The 20260-nt window shown below is 38.9% G+C and overlaps 1 protein-coding gene across 2 annotated transcripts in view; it reads right to left on the reverse strand.

Annotated features, from left to right (window-relative positions):
• Positions 1 to 1060: 1060 nt before the first annotated feature.
• The window catches only part of LOC126412761 (thymidine phosphorylase-like), a 406501-nt gene continuing 387301 nt past the window's right edge, over positions 1061 to 20260 (reverse strand). For both annotated transcript variants that reach the window (XM_050082513.1, XM_050082514.1), the window contains one exon: positions 1061 to 2010. In XM_050082513.1, the coding sequence (XP_049938470.1) occupies positions 1705 to 2010 (306 nt within the window). In that variant the 3' untranslated portion in view covers positions 1061 to 1704. The remainder of the gene's footprint in view (positions 2011 to 20260) is intronic.

The raw sequence follows: 20260 nt of genomic DNA on the forward strand, positions 1-20260 counted from the left end.
CCCAACTCCTGTCTTTCCACAGTGCAGACTCTCTCTTCTGCACCTTTCTGCTCAAATACTCAAGGACACATTTGTAGTATTCCTGGTTAACTGTCTCTCCTCCAGGGGTAAATTTATGATGTACTATACTGGTAGAATCGAAAAAAATCACCAACATTGTCTTCAGCTTCGACTGACTTTGTCCTACTTTTTTTGGTCATGGTGAACCTGGAGTCATCCACTGCGAAGACTGCAATTTGTTTTCAGGATCATATCCATATTCCCATGATTCGTCACCTGTAATTAGGCTATTTAACAAATCTGCATCATTTTTAGTGCGATTAATCAGTTCTTGGCACACTTCAAGTTGGTAATGCCTCTGGTCACTTGACAACACTTTTGAAATGAATTGGGGACACATGACGCATGTTCAGATCTTCAGTTAAAATTGACTGAACTGAATAGAAACTTAAATTAAGTTCATCAGCAATCTCCCTAATTGTAAGAGCCCACTAAATTGTGAGCTTCCACAACATTTTCATTTGTTTTTGAGGTGGAAAGACAGCTGGACCATGGTTCATCTTCAAATGATTGGCGTCCATTTTTAAATCTGTTGAACCAGACAAAAACATTTGACTGGTTCATTAAATTATCTCCAAAAGCTGTTTTTAATAGTTTGTAGGTCTCAGAAGCTGACTTACCAGTTTTAAAACAAAATTTCCCACAAAGTCGTTGCTCCGTTTTTATGCCCATTTTCCACGCGGACAGTATCTGGCAACAAGCCCTAACAGATCCACCTTTAGCCAGCTGCCACAATGAACTGACGAAAGAAAACACAGTTTCCTGTCAGAGGGCATTCAAGGACAAGGCAACGACTCACTCCCCACCTCCCTCCGTGTAACTGCCCGCCAAACCAGCAAGCAGTAGCGGATCCATTCTTAAAACTTTCCAATCACACCTCGTATGTTGTGCACAAACTTCATCTGCTTTTGCATATTATACTTTATTATTATTAATAATAATAGTAATAAGAAGAAAAACAAGAAATATTTATTTTTACAAATAAGAACTATAACATGCATAAGATTATCTCATGTAGTGAAACTATCTCTCAGCAAAGAATACACAAAATCTAGATGAACAGCACACATTTTCTTTAGATATATAATAGTCACCATTACTATAACTAATGGTGTTGAACATATATTGTCCCCATTTGAATAAACACAAGATATCTGGCAGTGAAAGTAATCACAAAAACTGCTAAAACAGTGCAATCACCTAAAAAATTAGTTGTTTAGAAAGTGAAAGTAATGTACATTTCATGAAAGAAATTTTGAAAGCATATCTTGTTTACAAAGAATAAAATGTATAAAAATCTATTGTCATCCCCTTTCTTAGGTATTTGAGCTAATGGTGGGTGTCAAGGAAGGCCATTAGCTTTGTAAATAAATATCATTCTATAAATATTTTATAACTCATAAATAAATTCACAAAGAATGATATTTGTTTGTGATCAATGAATGCTTACAAAATAGAAGAACTATGCATAAGTCATTCTAAGGTATTTCTACTATGTCTTTTGACTTTTTTAGAAATAAAAAATCATGGCATAGTTAGTTACAATAATATGGAAACTTTGAAACTATGATATTAAACATAGTGCTATGGGAAAGCTCATAGCTAGTATTATAACAATGGGAGAGATCACATAGTTACACAGGTTCATATTATCTGAAGAATTGGGGATTTTTGTTTATCAGTCAGTGGTGAATTTTTTATGACTATTGATTCCTCTAACTGCTGCCTTAATGCTGTGTCAAGTTGTTTCCCACGATGATGAACCTCACACCATGGCTGGCCTGATGAAACCTTATCTCCTTCAGTGCACAAAAGGCGAACTCCAACAGCAAAGTCCACTGCCTGGTCTGCTTTCTGACGTCCTGCACCCAGGCTCCAAGAGACTCTGCCCACTCCCATTGCACTGATGGCTGTAATGTATCCATCACATTTGGTTCTTAAGATTTCCACCTGCAGGAGAAACAACCATCTTTGTTACATGAGAGACAAATGTTCTAATAATTGAGACAACTCTAGCTACTATTACATTCTTCCTAGAAGAATATTTGTTTCTAACATTCTTGATCAATTGCAGTTAACTACAAAATAAAATATTACAACCAAGACATTTTTGAGACTGCTAAATTGCATTCTCACTGGACTTTTACAGTCTTGATGCTAGATCATACTGGTAGTCAAGTGTTTTCTGAGACAGTAGTCTGTCCACGTATTTTAATTATGCAGGCTATCGGTATATCACATAACCTATTCAATGTGGGATCAGTGTGTTCAGCTATAATTTTCATAAACTGGGGTATCAGTTCATCAATTTATATTTTCAAGAAGTGAGATTTTGTACATTTATATATATTTTTGCACTTCTGACACATCAAAGTCGGTTTTGGGATAACCTATATATTTTAGTCATAAAGTTTTTATTTCAATTTGTAACACCAAATATGTAATGGAAATTATTTAATTGAAGTTAAATATGCATTTGTAGATTGTTTCTGAAGAAAGATTTTTAATTATATATAACTAACATCTAGCCTTGGATTTGTAAGGGTAGCACTAACGACCTGCAGACAAACAGCTTGTCTGGTGTAGTGGTAGTAAATCATGTGCACAAATATTCCTCATGCATCAGTGTATCTATTAGTGAAAATCATATCAAAATCCCTAGAGTAGTTCCTGAAACTGGCCTTCGCATACTGACAGAAAAATGCAGTGGGGGATTTTAATTTATAATATGCTCTTCAGCCATGTTTGGTGAAGGCACTTGTTTGTAAAGTTCCATTAGCAAGGGGGATTTCATAGTGATGAGTTGGATGTGATATTTCATAGTTAGTACACTTTTTGAAAAAACCTTATGAGAAAATAATTAATTAATTTTAAATATTCAAGTGACTTAAGTACCTTGAATTTAATTCAGAACTTGTGTACCTGACAAATATGGATGACAATTAGCTTGGACAATGAATGTGGGATTGCAATGAGGAAAACAGAAAAATTAAAATTAATTGTAATGCTCATTCTCAATAATTTTGTAAAAAGTGCTAAACATTTGGCAGAATTTGAACTAAACATACAAAGAATTTTAATTTTCTCATTTAGTTAAGAGAAAGTAAGTTACAATCTCCACTCCTTGACAAGTGAGTGATAGCCATGAGAAACATAGCAGCATTATCTAGGGACAGCTCAAACTAATAGCATATTTCTTATGGTACAGCTGAATAGAGACAAAGATGTAAGAAAGACTGCACCTGACGTGTATAGATTTAGGGGAAAATCATCATTGTCTGGAAACAATTGAAAGCTGTACTGGTTATGGCTCACAGACTTCAGGCTACCGCCATAAGTTCTAGCGGCACAGAGAGACACATGCAGCATTTCCTAGGAAATAGCTACTGTAGACAGCATCATAAAGGTGGAGGTTTAGCAGTATTTGTTAGAGAGCAGCTCAAAATAAATAAATTACACCATCTAGATCTGTATATTAAAGAAGGTTTTACTGCAGTTACAGGCGTTGAACTCCATATCAAAGATTGAGTAAAGGGCACGGTGAAACAGAAAATTATTGGGATTTATTGTCCACCAAAATCAGAGGTAGGGCGTTTCATAGATATTTTTAGTAGATTAGTGGGACACTGTGACCCAAACAAGGTAACAATACTTGGTGACTTGAATATAGAGGCAACATCTTGCACTAACCATAACAGCAGGCTAATAGATGCCCTTAACTCCTACAATCTTATGAATGCAGTAAATTCAGATACAAGAGTAACTCAGTCTACTTCTAGTAGAATAGACTACATAATACTAAGTAAAGAGGTAAAAGATAGTATTAGATGCTGAAATGTGGACTTCCACTACTCAGAGCACAAATGTCAATTTGTAGACTATGAACACACAAGCATCCAAAAAGGACTCAGGTCATAGAACATATAAGAATGCTTAAAGAGAAAAACATTAATGCTTTTAAAAGTAAACTAGCATTTGAGGAATGGCAACTAGTTCTTCAGCAAAAAGTGTCCGAATACAAATGGGCCAAATTTTATGATATTATTTTACAATACCTTAATTTTTGCTGCCCAGTGAAAGAATTTGGAAAATAGTAATGTAAAAAACACCAAACTGACTCTTCCAGCTTGCATGATTAAACTCAGGGCAAAATATAAAGGATCTGAGTGTGCTACATAAATCAACTAAGTTGCAAATATTTAAAGATAAGTACAATCAAGCTAAAAAACAATTTCAGGAACAGCTCTCAAATTTAAGAAAACAGATCCTAGATAAGGAAATAGCTCAGTCAATCAATATTGGGAAGACTTCATGGAATATATAATAGATAGATATCACAAAGCCGCCCCTAAGTTAGATGCCCAAATTGACAGAATCCGACAATAAAGAAACCATATTAATGATCCAGATAAAATCTGAAACATATTTAATGAATCTTCAGGTGTGAATCCAGTTAATAACACAGGTCTGACTTGGATGGTAAAGCCTTACCCTAGGCTGAAAACTGCTTTTGAATTTAAGGAAGTGAGCGTGGAGGAAATAGGAAAAATAATAGATAACGTAAAGAATAAGACCTCATCTGGCTGGGATGGACTGAGCAGTATTATAATTAAAAAATGAAATAAGGAATTAGTTGGAATAATTACCCATATGATCAATGCTAGTATCAGGCAGCACACATTTCCAAATTTATTGAAGAAAAGTACAGTTAAGCCTGTGCATAAAAAAGGATCGAAAGAAGAGCTATCAAACTTCAGGACCATATCATTAATACCAATTTTCAGTAAAATATTTGAAACCATTTTGTTGACACAGCTTATTGATTATTTCTCAAAGAATAATTTACTAGCAGAAACACAGCATGGTTTCAGAACGCATCACAGTATCATTACGACAATTACCGAATTTCTCCACAGGGTGTATGATGCCCTGGATGATGGAATGCAGACAGAAGGGATATTTCTAGACCTTACTAAAGCATTTGACTCAGTGAACCATGAGCTACTACTAAGCAAACTGGAAACTTACAATGTAAATGCCACATCCATACAACTACTGATCACTTATCTAACCAATCGTAGGCAGTGTACAAAGCTGAGTTATGAAATTAATAGTCAGATCAAACATTTCCAATCCAGCTATGAAACAGTGAAACATGGTGTACCTAAGGGCTCCGTATTGGGCCCTTTCCTTTTCCTGCTCTACATTAATCATTTAGAGGCTCCTTTGTACACCCAGTTAGTAAGTTATGCAGTTAATACCTCACTTTTTTTCTTTTGCAAACAAACTAATGACCTGACATTGGTTGTAACTGATGGCTTAGGTCAAATAACTACTTACTTCCATGATCAAGGTCTAAAAGTCAATATTAGGAAATACCAGCTATTACCATTTAAACTTGGTAATTCATACCAACGCTGTATTGATAATATAAGTGGCTGTTCAAACAAATTTCGGGCTCGCAGCCGGTCGTCATCCAATACTTCGCACGATATTTCAACTGGGCACCTGCCAGTCATCTTCAGGTAAGCTGTCGCAGACTGGCGAAAACGTCCTCCGTTCCGCAATATATAGTGTACTGTAAGTATTCTGCGCATGCGTCGAAAACTTGATAGTTGAACCACACTGCCCGCCAGCATCGAAGATTGCGGACCTTGTGGGATCAGTTAAGGACAATCTGTTACTACGAAAGGCTGGAATTTACAAGATATCGTGCCAATGTGGTATGGCTTACATAGGTCAAACCACACACACCGTGAAAGAACGCTGCACTGAACATCAATGTTACACCCACCTTTTGCAGCCAAGCAAGTCCGCTACTGCTGAACATTGTATTTCTACTGGACATTCAATGGAGTATGAGAAAGCAATGATTTTGTCCACAGCAACGTCTTTCTGGAACTCCATTATTAAAGAATCTGTAGAAGTACGACTGGCGGAAAATCTGTTAAACCGTGACAGCGGCTACCAGCTGGACAGTGCATGGAATCCCATCATCTCCACGATTTGCTCAAATCGAAGATGACAGAGTGCGTCAACGGCCGTGGCAAACAGCAATGCAGAGGGCGACTGAGTTCCACTATTCCACCAGTGAGGGCGCTGCCGGAGGGCAGTGTGGTTCAACTATCAAGTTTTTGACGCATGCGCAGAATACTTACAGTAAGCTGTATATTGTGGAACGGAGGACATTTTCGCCAGTCTGCGATGGCTCACCTGAAGATGACTGCCAGGTGCCCAGTTGAAATATCGTGCGAAGTATTGAACGACGACCGGCTGCAAGCCCGAAATTTGTTTGAACAGTCAATTCGCCAGGAAAATTGCAAAATTCACAATACAGTGGCATCAAAAAAGTAGACACTGACAAATGTAAATTTTTGGCCATATATCTAGGCAAAAATCTTAGATGGGTAGACCATATCAATTTTGTATGCAATAAAATCAGCGGTTCACTGCACATAATTAGCAAACTATCAAAATTAGTCTCTGAACAAGCATTAAAAACTACTTATTATGGGACAATATTTGCATATATTAATTATTGAATAGAGGTATGGGGATGTGCTGCTGATAGTCACACCCGCCCACGGTGGTCTCGCGGTTCTAGGCGTGCAGTCCGGAACCGTGCGACTGCTACGGTCGCAGGTTCGAATCCTGCCTCGGGCATGGATGTGTGTGATGTCCTTAGGTTAGTTAGGTTTAAGTAGTTCTACGTTCTAGGGGACTGATGACCACAGCAGTTGAGTCCCATAGTGCTCAGAGCCATTGTTTTGATAGTCACATGAACAGAATCCTAACACTGCAGAAAAGAGCAATCAGGACCATGCATCAACTAGGATACAGAGATTCATGTAGGGAAACCTTTGTACAACATAAATACAGTATCTAACAGTATATTCCTTGTATCTGTACAAATTAAGCAAGTCTTTGTGGACCGTAAAAATAATGAAAATAAGTGTTCTGATGTGCATACCCATAACACAAGACAAAAAGAGTGCTTCTTCAGAAAGAGAACTAAACTAAAGACAACAGATCATGTTGTTGTTGTTGTGGTCTTCAGTCCTGAGACTGGTTTGATACAGCTCTCCATGCTACTGTATCCTGTGCAAGCTTCTTCATAGCTCCCAGTACCTACTGCAACCTACATCCTTCTGAATCTGCTTAGTGTATTCATCTCTTGGTCTCCCTCTACGATTTTTACCCTCTATGCTGCCCTCCAATACTAAATTGGTGATCCCTTGATGCCACAGAACATGTCCTATCAACCGATCCCTTCTTCTGGTCAAGTTGTGCCACAAACTTTTCTTCTCACCAATCCTATTCAATAATTCCTCATTAGTTATGTGATCTACCCATCTAATCTTCAGCATTCTTCTGTAGCACCACATTTCAAAAGCTTCTATTCTCTTCTTGTCCAAACTATTTATCGCCCATGTTTCACTTCCATACAAGGCTACACTCCATACAAATACTTTCAGAAATGACTTCTTGACACTTAAATCTATACTCGATGTTAACAAATTTCTCTTCTTCAGAAACGCTTTCCTTGCCACTGCCAGTCTACATTTTATATCCTCTCTACTTCGACCATCATCAGTTGTTTTGCTCCCCAAATAGCAAAACTCCTTTACTACTTTAAGTGTCTCATTTCCTAATCTAATTCCCTCAGCATCACCCGACTTAATTCGACTACATTCCATTATCCTCGTTTTGCTTTTGTTGATGTTCATCTTATATCCTCCTTTCAAGACACTGTCCATTCCAGTCAACTGCTCTTCCAAGTCCTTTGCTGTCTCTGACAGAATTACAATGTCATCAGCGATCCTCAAAGTTTTTATTTCTTCTCCATGGATTTTAATACCTACTCCACATTTTTCTTTTGTTTCCTTTACTGCTTGCTCAATACACAGATTGAATAACATCGGGGAGAGGTTACAACCCTGTCTTACTCCCTTCCCAACCACTGCTTCCCTTTCATGTCCCTCGACTCTTATAACTGCCATCTGGTTTTTGTACAAATTGTAAATAGCCTTTCACTCCCTGTATTTTACCCCTGCCACCTTTAGAATTTGAAACAGAGTATTCCAGTCAACATTGTCAAAAGCTTTCTCTAAGTCTACAAATGCTAGAAACGTAGGTTTGCCTTTCCTTAATCTTTCTTCTAAGATAAGTCGTAAGGTCAGTATTGCCTCACGTGTTCCAGCATTTCTACGGAAGCCAAACTGATCTTCGCCGAGGTCGGCTCCTACAAGTTTTTCCATTCGTCTGTAAAGAATTCGTGTTTGTATTTTGCAGCTGTGGCTTATTAAACTGATAGTTCGGTAATTTTCACATCTGTCAACACCTGCTTTCTTTGGGATTGGAATTATTATACTCTTCTTGAAGTCTGAGGGTATTTTGCCTGTTTCATACATCTTACTCACCAGATGGTAGAGTTTTGTCAAGACTGGCTCTCCCAAGGCCGTCAGTAGTTCCAATGGAATGCTGTCTACTCCGGAGGCCTTTTTTCGACTCAGGTCTTTCAGTGCTCTATCAAACTCTTCACGCAGTAATGTATCTACCATTTCATCCTCATCTACATCCTCTTCCATTTCCATAATATTGTCCTCAAGTACATCGCCCTTTTATGGACCCTCTATATACCACTTCCACCTTTCTGCTTTCCCTTCTTTGCTTAGAACTGGGTTTCCATCTGAGCTCTTGTTGTTCATGCAAGTGGTTCTCTTATCTCCAAAGGTCTCTTTAATTTTCCTGTAGGCAGTATCTATCTAACCCCTCGTGAGATAAGCCTCTACATCCTTACATTTGTCCTCTAGCCATCCCTGCTTAGACATTTTGCACTTCCTGACGATCTCATTTTTGAGACGTTTGTATTCCTTTTTGCCTGCCTCATTTACTGCATTTTTATATTTTCTCCTTTCATCAATTAAATTCAATATTTCTTCTGCTACCCAAGGATTTCTACTAGCCCTTGTCTTTTTACCTACTTGATCCTCTGCTGCCTTCACTACTTCATCCCTCAAAGCTACCCATTCTTCTTCTACTGTATTTCTTTCCTCCATTCCTGTCAATTGTTCCCTTATGCTCTCCCTGAAACTCTGTACAACCTCTGGTTCTTTCAGTTTATCCAGGTCCCATCTTCTTAAATTCCCACCTTCTTGTAGTTTTTTAAGTTTTAATCTACAGGTCATTACCAATAGATTGTGGTCAGGGTCCACATCTGCCCCTAGAAATGTCTTACAATTTAAAACCTGGTTCCTAAATCTATGTCTTACCATTATATAATCTATCTGATACCTTTTAGTATCTCCAGGGTTCTTCCATGTATACAACCTTCTTTCATGATTCTTAAATCAAGTGTTAGCTATGATTAAGTTGTGCTCTGTGCAGAATTCTACCAGGCGGCTTCCTCTTTCATTTCTTAGCCCCAGTCCATATTCACCTACTACGTTTTCTTCTCTCCCTTTTCCTACTACCGAATTCTAGTCACCCATGATTATTAATTTTTCATCACCCTTCACTATCTGAATAATTTCTTTTATTTCATCATACATTTCTTCAATTTCTTCGTCATCTGCAGAGCTAGTTGGCATATAAACTTGTACTACTGTAGTAGGTGTGGGCTTCGTATCTATCTTGGCCACAATAATGCGTTCACTATGCTGTTTGTAGTAGCTTACCTGCATTCCTATTTTCCTATTCATTATTAAACCTACTCCTGCATGACCCCTATTTGATTTTGTGTTTATAATCCTGTAGTCAGCTGACCAGAAGTCTTGTTCCTCCTGCCGCCGAACTTCACTAATTCCCACTATATCTAACTTTAACCTATCCATTTCCCTTTTTAAATTTTCTAACCTACCTCCCCGATTAAGGGATCTGACATTCCACGCTCTGATCCGTAGAACACCAGTTTTATTTCTCCTGATAACAACGTTCTCTTGAGTAGTCCCCGCCTGGAGATCCGAATGGGGGATTATTTTACCTCCAGAATATTTTACCCAAGAGGACGCCATCATCATTTAATCATACAGTAAAGCTGCATGCCCTCGGGAAAAATTACGGCCGTAGTTTCCCCTTGCTTTTGACCATTCGCAGAACCAGCACAGCAAGGCTGTTTTGGTTATTGTTACAAGGCCAGATCAGTCAATCATCCAGACTGTTGCCCTTGCAACTACTGAAAAGGCTGCTGCCCCTCTTCAGGAACCACACGTTTGTTTGGCCTCTCAACAGATACCCCTCCGTTGTGGTTGCACCTATGGTATGGCTGTCTGTATCGCTGAGGCACGCAAGCCTCCCCACCAACGGCAAGGTCCATGGTTCATGGGGGGGGGGGGGGGGGGCAGCAGATCATAGTCCTTGGATTAATGGCCAGATATGGTTTAACAAACTGCCAAGTGCTATAAGATGCCACAGAGGTAAAGTATTCAAAAGGGAATTAAAATCATTCTTAACTCTCAAATCTTTGTACTCACTGAATGGATACTGATATTAGAATGTAGCTATTCTTAAATGTAGGCCTAACTCTTCTATCTATACAATGTACTATTCTGAGGTGATTGTAATATATATTATTTTTGTAACAACATGCTGTAAATGCAAGTACCTATACTATGTAACAACTGTATGTTGCATTATGAAGTTCTGTACCATGTATCGCCAAGTGCATCACCCATAAGTGGCTTCTTGTATGCGTGAATTGCAAATTTCTACTGTCTGTACAAAAATTGTATAAAAATGCTATGACGTTTGCAAAAGTCACCAGTTGGTGACTATATGCAAAAAAGATAATAAATAAATAAAAATAAATGCTGTGGCACTGCCAGTGCCTCTAGGATTACCTGGAACACCCCTCTCCCCCACCCCCATACTGCTGCACCTTCTGACACATGACACGACTAATTCACACTCACTTGTGGATGAATAGTGAGCAGTGGCAGTGTCACAAACCTCTGTGCAGAAGACAAAAGTGGGTACTTTCCACACAAAAGTCCTGTTATACCTTAAAAATAATTTTGATGTCTTACCCCCTGCTAAAAGTATATCTGAACCAGCATGGAATGCCTCACATGTTGGGACTGGTGTCAGTCACTCTGAAAAGTCCAGGCAAATGCAGAGGGAGTGTTTTCCGGTCACTAGGAGCTCCAACAGTGGGTCAATTTGTGGAGTGTGGGGTGGTCTTGCTGAAGATGTGGAAGAGGCTCTGCTGGTGGCAACTATTCAGTGCACTGGATGTAACTGGCTGCAAATCATGCCTCATTTCAGCACAAATAACACCTGCTACCTTGGTTCTGAAACCACCCTAGGTTCCAACAGGTGGCTGTTAGAATTGATAAAGATACTAGATCTACACAAAATGTAGAAGTTTAGTTAGTGGTTGGAGTATCATTCCTAAAACAGATCAGAGTCCTTTGGTTTGGAGCCAAGTGGAGGGCTTAAACCAGAGACTGACACAGTTCTGTAATGAAACTGGATGTGGATTTCCCAATTTTCACTGTAGAAAAAAAGGCATGCTCTATGTATAGAAAGCAGCTTCTAGAGTTAAGATTTCAGTCAATAAACAGATCAAAGTCATCTATCCAGTCACCCAGTGACCTTACTGCACAAAACAGAGAATGACAGAGTGAAGACTAAAAATATGTAATGCTGTTTTCCAAAATGGTTTAATTGGTTCACTGGTTTCTGTAATAACCACCCACAGGGGAAGTAAACTGGGCCACTATGACAAGCATAGCACATGCCACCATTCAAACAGCATGCTCACAACTACCTGAGGTGGCCAGTGCAGGCCCTGAACAATGTCACCAGATCTGCCATGAATGCATAGTTCCACAGCAGTGACACCTAACAAGGACAGTGTCTTGATAAAGGTATGCATGGGCCTCCGAGCCGGCAGTTGTTAAATGTATTCGAGGTGGGTAAATTACTTTCATCATATTCTTAATAATGTCATTCAGTGACCAACAAATCAATAAACTGTATCTCTTTTATGCCTACACATTTCCTTGTGCTCCTAGTTAGAACACAAGTGGCAACACATGAAAGTCAAATTTTTTAAGTGTTTTGGATTCTGTGGTGTTTCAGCCATTTGGCTCTTCCATAGAGTCTTTATTCTATCATGGCTTTTTCCCCCAATAATAGCAGGTACATATGAGTGTGTTGGAGTGCTTCTTGGGTAAACTGACTTAGATTCAGCTGCCATTTGTTCACCTGACACAATTCTCCTCCTGGTACGAGCAAGTGGCCCCAAAAAGTGAGCCTCTTTGCATAAATGTTAAAAAAAAAGGTCACAGCAGTGGTATGTTGATCTTCACTCCATTCTGTGGCTATGGGTATATGGATGCATCTCAGTTTGGAGAGGGGTAGGCAGGGAAGAGGGCAGAGGGACACATGGCCCATTGCCATTCAGATGGTTCCAAACAGCCTTTTGCCTTTGCCTTGAAAACACTCAACTTGGCCCAGAACATTACTCTCTGGTGGGAAAAGAAGCTCTTGCTATTGCCTCTGCCTTTAAGAAATTGACATGTTCTTGTACAGAGCAGAATTCCTTTAATAACCAACCAGAAGCATTCCCTCTTTAGCCCGTCAGCATCCTTAACAGACAAAGTCACTCATCATCTTCAGCATTTGGCTCTGTTCTTGTCCTGGTACAATTATAAGATCCATTTTAATCCCATATCATAACACATGAATGTGAGTTCTCTGTCCTGGCTCCTCATGGGCCCTGACCCATCATTCGATCCAGGGTAACTACTTTGTTTTCAACTGGATATGGAAGCAAGACACATGGTTAATGGCTTCCCCATCACAAGTTTCCATATTGCCTCTGCTATGGTGGCAGATCTGGCGATCTGGCAGGTAGTGCACATAATACAACATGGGTGGTCTAACCATCTGCTGGGTTGGACATCAGACCTGCTTCAGAATTTTTATGTATTGCCCCATCACCTCTCCCTCTTGGACAGTGTTAGTCTCGAGTCACAGTAGGTTTTATGCCCTGCATTGTTTTTCCAGCAGCTCTGCAGAGGGAGGTCCTCAGCTTGTTCGCAAGGGTCACTGGGGGATCTCTCGCACAAGATTGTTGGTGTGCTACCATGTGTGTTGGCCGGGCATCAACTCGTAGGTGGAACACCTTGTCACAGCCTGCCCCAAGCATTCAGATCATAAGGGGGGTTCCACACACTACTTTTTTTGTCATGGCCAGCCCCTATGCACCCTTGAGAAAGAGACCACATTGATTTTGCTGATACTTTTCTAGACACTTTCTGAGTAATGGAAATTGATGTGTTTTTCATTTTCCTTACATCATCCACTGTCCATCTGTGACATCAGATGTAACTGTCAAAGCCCTGCCAAAGATATTTTCCATACAAAGCTTGCCTTGCATCCTAGTTTTGGACAATGGTCCTCAGAACATGACACAATCTTTCAGAGACTCTTGTATACACAGTGATGTTCACCACATCACAGCACCTCCCTAGAATCCCCAGTCAGACAGCAAGGCAGTACACCTTGTTTGTTCATTTAAGATGCAGATGCACAAGTATGTAGAAGATTTCCAGCTGAAGAAGCGCTCATATTTTTTTAAGCTCTTACAGAATTGTGACAACTGGGTCTGCCAGTCTCTTGCACAGCTGTCAGCCATGTACTCTTCTCAACTTTCTGCTGCTGAGCAGCCGTTCCCCAGAGGCACTGGTTTTGTTTACATTCACGCCTGGTACGCAAGTTTGGGCCAAGGCATTTGGATGGTGCTCTCACTGGATTCTTCCCAACATCCAAAGCCAGTGTGGTCACCACATCTTCATGGCTCACACCACTTATCAGCTCATGGCATGCCACAAGAACTGAATAATAGAACGGGTACAGGACCCCTCCTCAGACCATGTGTCCAATGCATAATTATTCATTGGCCCCAGCCGTTCCAAGTATCAAGCAGGCCTGGTCATGCCTGCTTACCCCAGCTATTGGAGCTCTGTCAGTACCAACAGCAGTCACTGATCTGGTTAGTTGTGTGCATGTAACCTGCTTTGTGTTTCATGACATTGCTAAATTACAGTTATTTCACATACCATAGTATGTCTACATCATATTTGGTATGTTAACATGTCTGAAATAACTGAAATGGTCAGGAATAAATTTAAATGTGTACAGCTGGTGGCGAAAAATGCTTTCCTTTAAAAGAGGATGCTATTATGGTACATTTGGTACCTCTTATACATGACTCTTGGTAGTTCACATAAAACATCCATTTACTGTAGTTTCAAGTGCCAGTCAATTGACAACAGGCAGGGTAATTTACAGTTGCTTATGAACAACTAATTCAACCCATCATTGAGAATAGCATCCACAGTGGGACTGGATTGTGGTAATGTTTTTTTCTGTGTAGTAATCAAACATAATAACTGAAACTGTGGCAAAATATGCTTCTCTATTTGGATCTTCCTGGTACCACTTGACTATTTGACTGAATGAGGATTTTATAAGCCATCTCCATCCCTCCTTTTTGGTTGGAGTACACTTCCTGAGGATTCTTTCATTGACTCTCAGTTATGCGTCTACCTTTCCTATGATTGTATGTAGCTGTTCCACTTTAAATCATACCATATGCATACTCTCGAGTATTTGCTGGCTGTGACTGTTTCCATTGATTCTTTTATAATCATGTAATTAAATAGTAATTTGTCCGCTGCTCGTGGTCTCGCGGTAGCATTCTTGCTTCCCGAGCACGGGGTCCCGGGTTCAATTCCCGGCGGGGTCAGGGATTTTTCCTGCCTCGAGATGACTGGGTGTTGTTGTGTTGTCTTCATCATCATCATTCATCCCCATTACAGTTGGAGGAAGGCAATGGCAAACCACCTCCACTAGGACCTTGCCTAGTACGGCGGTGCGGGTCTCTCGCATCGTTCCCCTATGCTCCATCGCGGAGTATGGGACTTCATCATCATCAAATAGTAATTAGACTTTCCACCTATTTATGTGCAATATGTTGCACTTCTTTATGTTGAGAGTTGACTGCCAATATATGAATGAAATGCCAATCCTCTACAGGTCTTCCAAAATTATTTTACAATTTTTTAGCTTTGAGATTTAATTTATTATGGTCTAAAAATATATTGCAATATTACTTCAACAGTGCTGTATTTAACTGCAGGATATGGTTCTTGCTATATGATTTAAAGAATGGCAATTTTCTGAAATATAAACATGCTACACTTAATTTTCTAAGCATCTGCAAGTGGTACAAATTAGGAATCCAGTTTCCTAATTTGTTCCAATGGGTGCATAAATTGTACCAGAGTACCACCCTCATAAACTATGTTCCTGAGCTAAAAGATATGTACTAGAGTGAGTTTAAGATGATGTTTCAAATTTTAATTCTCACATCACTATTAGCAGGTATTGGAATATAACTTTTTCACTCGTTTCACTACAAACGCACATTTTGCTTGAATCCATATTTTTCATTTCATATATCTGATCATTTCATCGATTTCAACTCCCCAGCACAACTTGCTACACCATTCACCTGTTTTACAAATGAGTTTCTTTGGTAGCTTCCCTGCAGAGTTTCAAAAACATTTCCTTTTCACAGCTGGAACTGTAGGTTTAGATTTATTCTCCTCTGTTTCAGTTATCACTTTCTGCAAGGGTTTCTCATCAACTCACAGTCTCCTTGGGTAGTCATTGGAAGTTTTGTTTATAGTGTTCATCATTTCCCTCAGATACAGCAATATGTCATGGATGGATGCCGACAACACATTTTTTGCTTGCCTTGACTTCTGTATTGAAATTATGGTGAAGTCCATTTCATTCTGTACTAGCAAAGTTTTCTAATGCCCAATATGATTAAATGTAGGAATATGCTCTTCCAATTCATTTTCAACTGTATTGGAAAACACTGTACATGGTAGCAGCCAGTCAAGAAATATTTTAGGGAATTGGTTTAAAAAATTTTATTTCAAAGATCCAGTCAAATATTTATAAGTTTTCTGCCACAGCAACTTCAACTGTGCCTACACAAGTTGCCTCCCTTTCAGAACCGAGAAAGTTCTGTCCAGTTAAATCTGCTGGCAAGAGATCCCTTGAGCCCTCTGCTGAAATTGCTTGTGAATTCATGCCATCAGGTTTAGCCAGTAATGTGCATGGGATACAGGCCACATGTGCAAATGCTGGAGCATTCTGCAGTGCAGAACACAGTTGCTTCTCTCTCTTGTGATCCATACCTTGTGCAGAACATACGTCTTTTTGGAAGGCGGAGCCTCTGGCTCTGCATTCCATGACCGGCCACTGACATCAATTAACATGAAACACCTCCCAGTCCACTACTCATTTCAATTAGTTGTTCGATTTCCTAGGCTGGCCTAAACCTGGTAACTTCTGAACTAGGCCTGCCCCTTGTATACCGTACATTGGAATACATTTGCTAATTTTACCTAATTTCCTGTTCTGTCATTTAAGGGTAGCCCTGGATGCCCACTTATGAATACTGACCACTCAACCTCCTGTACATTGTCGTAACAAGCTGAGGAACTACTATTATATGCATATTTTGCATTCTCCCATTCCCGCCTGAGTTATGTAATACTATTATGGGGCAATTCTGTAGGCTCTAAATTAGTGTTTAAATTGCAAAAGAAAGCCATAAGTTGCATAGAAGGACTTAGCCCATATGAATCATGTCAAGATTATTTTAAGAAACTAAATATAATGACAGTGCCAGGTCTGTATATTGTCTTCATGAAAGAGGATCTGAGTAAATTTGACTGAAGGAGGACAGTTCATGACCATAATACAAGAAGTGGGCATACAATTAACATGCCATATGCTAGGCTTGCAAAGACACATAACAGTTACAAATATCCTGTTCCTGACTACTTCAACAAATTACCTGATGTGTCTACACAGTGCCAGTAAATAAATTTAAAACTAGTCTTTCGAGGTGGATGAAAAGTGAAGTAATTTACTCTGCTCAAGGATTCCTTGAGTATGTGGCCAATGACCCACTTTCCTTATGAGAATGAACAATAAATTAACTCCAAACTACATATATGCCACACTGTGCAACTATATTATTACTGTTTCATGTCATTATTGTTATTTATCTGTTTGATTATTTATTTGTCATTCACCGAACTATGTAGTTCATTTACCTTGTAATTGATTTGTTAGTAAACTTTTTGATGTTATTGACATCTGAATAAATATGTACTGTGTCCATCTTGGATTATTATATTCTAGTTAATGACATTTGTCCAAGTTTGCATTATTATTATTGTGTTAACACTGATGACACCAATTGCATGTAAATGTGCTCATAGGTGGAACAAAAAATTTGTATTTCATAAGTCAGATGCTGCAACCTTCTTCCCCCTTCCCTGCTCATGTACAACACTTTACTGCAACCAAAAATTTTTATATTCCCATTTTCATTTTTGTTCTTATTTTCAGCAAACCTCTTAGTTATTAGCTTAGGCACATTTTATAAACATTCACATGCATTTAATCCAAGATCCTTATTTATATATACTGTTACAACTATGCAAACCACCTCTGTTCCATTTTCCATAATACCTTTCTGTTGTCATAATTAAATACAAAACAATTATTTAATTGCTATCTTAGGATAAAGAACACATTAGAAAATTCATCACATCATTTATAAACAGTATATTGCATTAATGATAATTAATGCATGTTTTAAAGGTCATTATTAAGCCAAGTTTCTGAAACTGCACTGGTGCAATACTAGAAACTTATATCAGTACATCATAGCCAATATCATAATTTTTTTCTTTGTCAGTTTCCTACAAACAAACCATAATAAATACAGATTCACAGCTCACTGTATGCTAAGGTTATTTCATGTAGATTCACCTAAAAATAAAATGTTATATTGCTGCTTGCCTTATAACAGTAATTCTCTTTGTCACATGCACAAAATGTTAGGTGAAAACTACAGGAAAAGCAACATTGTCGTCCGATGATCTTTTCCTCAACATATAGAACTGATGGCTTCCAATATGGCTACAAGGAGCACTTAGTTCATGCTGAACTGACTAAATGTTGGATAGTACAATAAGTTTTAATTTTATAGTAATGATACAAATTAGGAGCTTGTACAATATAAGCAACTCCCCTATCCTACAAAATAATACCTTCATTTGTGAACTACCTCAAGCAGCTTCCACATTATCCATATGGTTATTCATACATATAGTTTACAAAGGTATTGCATCACTCCCATGTTACATAGTATGTGTTGATTTGATCAGGAGCCTCTTTCTCTGTACTCTCTAGTGATAGGAAATAATTACCTATAGTAACCTGTTCAGAGAGCAAAGTAAATATGCATTCACATTTCAGTTCAGTAGATCAGACTGTGCTTTGAATCATGAATGGAACAATATGGCTTGTACACACTTTTCAGTTTGTCGATATGGCTTGAAAAGTCATTTCATAGACCATTATGACATTATGGCAAGAAAGGTTGCCAGCACAGAGTGTTGCCGACTGAACTGGCAATTACCAGCATGACATCATTCAAACACAGAACAACTATCACGAGACCCAAAACACTGAGGATCAACATCAGCGTTGATGCCCTGTGTCAACAACACCAGCTGATGATTAGTATCTACAAACTATGTTTTGCATATAACCTGAGGGGAGCTGAACACAACTGTGTTTGGTGTAGTTGGAGGCGATGGGTTTGACTGCATCATTCCACACTTATTACAACTATCTTTGTTCAAATGCCTCTAGGTGGCCATCACAAAAATTGTGTGCTGCCTTTTATCTAAAATCTTTGACCTCCATTGCCGGTGGTGGACTGGAGAGTGAATCTTTGACAATACCAGCCAGTCACACTGGCAAAATATCAGAAAAATTATGAAAGAAATATTGGCTGATGATACTATGATGAAAGCCAGTAGATAGTACCACAAGTGGCCACAAAAGTATCAACAATTTTATAAAAGAAATCCCCCAGCACCACAGTGTAAGAAGAAAATGAGCATAGGACCACCTGGAATCGGACCTGGATCAAAAGCATTGAGTTCTCTTCAATGATGAGTGCAGAATTTGTCTGATACTGATATTCTTCATAGAAGAGAGCAGAGGTTGCCATATACTAATGCCCATCTCGGGCATGCTGTACTGCATATTCAACAGTCATGTTTTAGGCAACATCATGTAAGGATGTTGGATGCCTCTCATCACTTATAACCTGCTGCATTGTCTTTAAACTGATCATGACCTCCTGAAATAAAATTGGGTAGAAGGCTTGAACTAGAGACTGCAAAGGTTCTATAACAAAGTGGGCTGAGGCTTTCTAATCTTATGCCACAGGATTCCAGACAGATTAACATTAAGACCAAAAGGAATGGCACCTTCAAATGACTATTAACCCTTGAGCAGGTGTGCTGTTTTTCATAACATGAGCAGGTAAGCGGCGCACTTTGTACGTTTCCTTATGTGATTAAGATAAGTTGAGTATGATTAAAATCACAGTTTAATCTTAATTTATTTAAACAAGAAGAAAATAAACTTACATGATATGTGCTAAACTACCATTTTATTAAACAATAATAAAATAAATTTTCACTATAACTCTCTGTTCCCAAGGATAGGTGTTAAAGAGACAGTAATGATGCATTCAAAGCATTAAGCACAGCAGCTGCATCAGATCTTGGTGATCTGTTTATGTGATCACTAATTATCTCGTAGACAACTGCCTCAATGTGGGCTTATGTTGCTAGTTCGTAACTGGGGTCACTTTTTCTAACTGATCGTAAATTTTTTCTTGCCTAACTTGCTTTGTATTTTATATCACTGCTGTTCACTTGGAAGTACGACAACACAATTTATCACTGTGTTCAAATCAAATGGCTCTAAGCACTATAGGACTTAACATCTGTGGTCATTAGTGCCCTAGACTTAGAACTACGTAAACCTAAATAACCTAAGGTCATCACACACATCCATACCTGAGGCAGGATTTGAACCTGCGGCCATAGCAGCAGCGTGGTTCTGGACTGAAGCGCCTAGAACCGCTCAGCCACAACGACCAGCTATCACTGTGTTAACTGAATCAATACTGAAGGAATAGGTATAAGTTTGCAGTTGTGAAACAAAAATGGAAATGCACAAAATCATTTTATTTTTGGGTGGTGCACTTTATACACAGGCGCACCTGCTCGAGGGT

Source organism: Schistocerca serialis, chromosome 7, assembly GCF_023864345.2.
Source record: "Schistocerca serialis cubense isolate TAMUIC-IGC-003099 chromosome 7, iqSchSeri2.2, whole genome shotgun sequence".
Lineage (NCBI taxonomy): Eukaryota > Metazoa > Arthropoda > Insecta > Orthoptera > Acrididae > Schistocerca > Schistocerca serialis.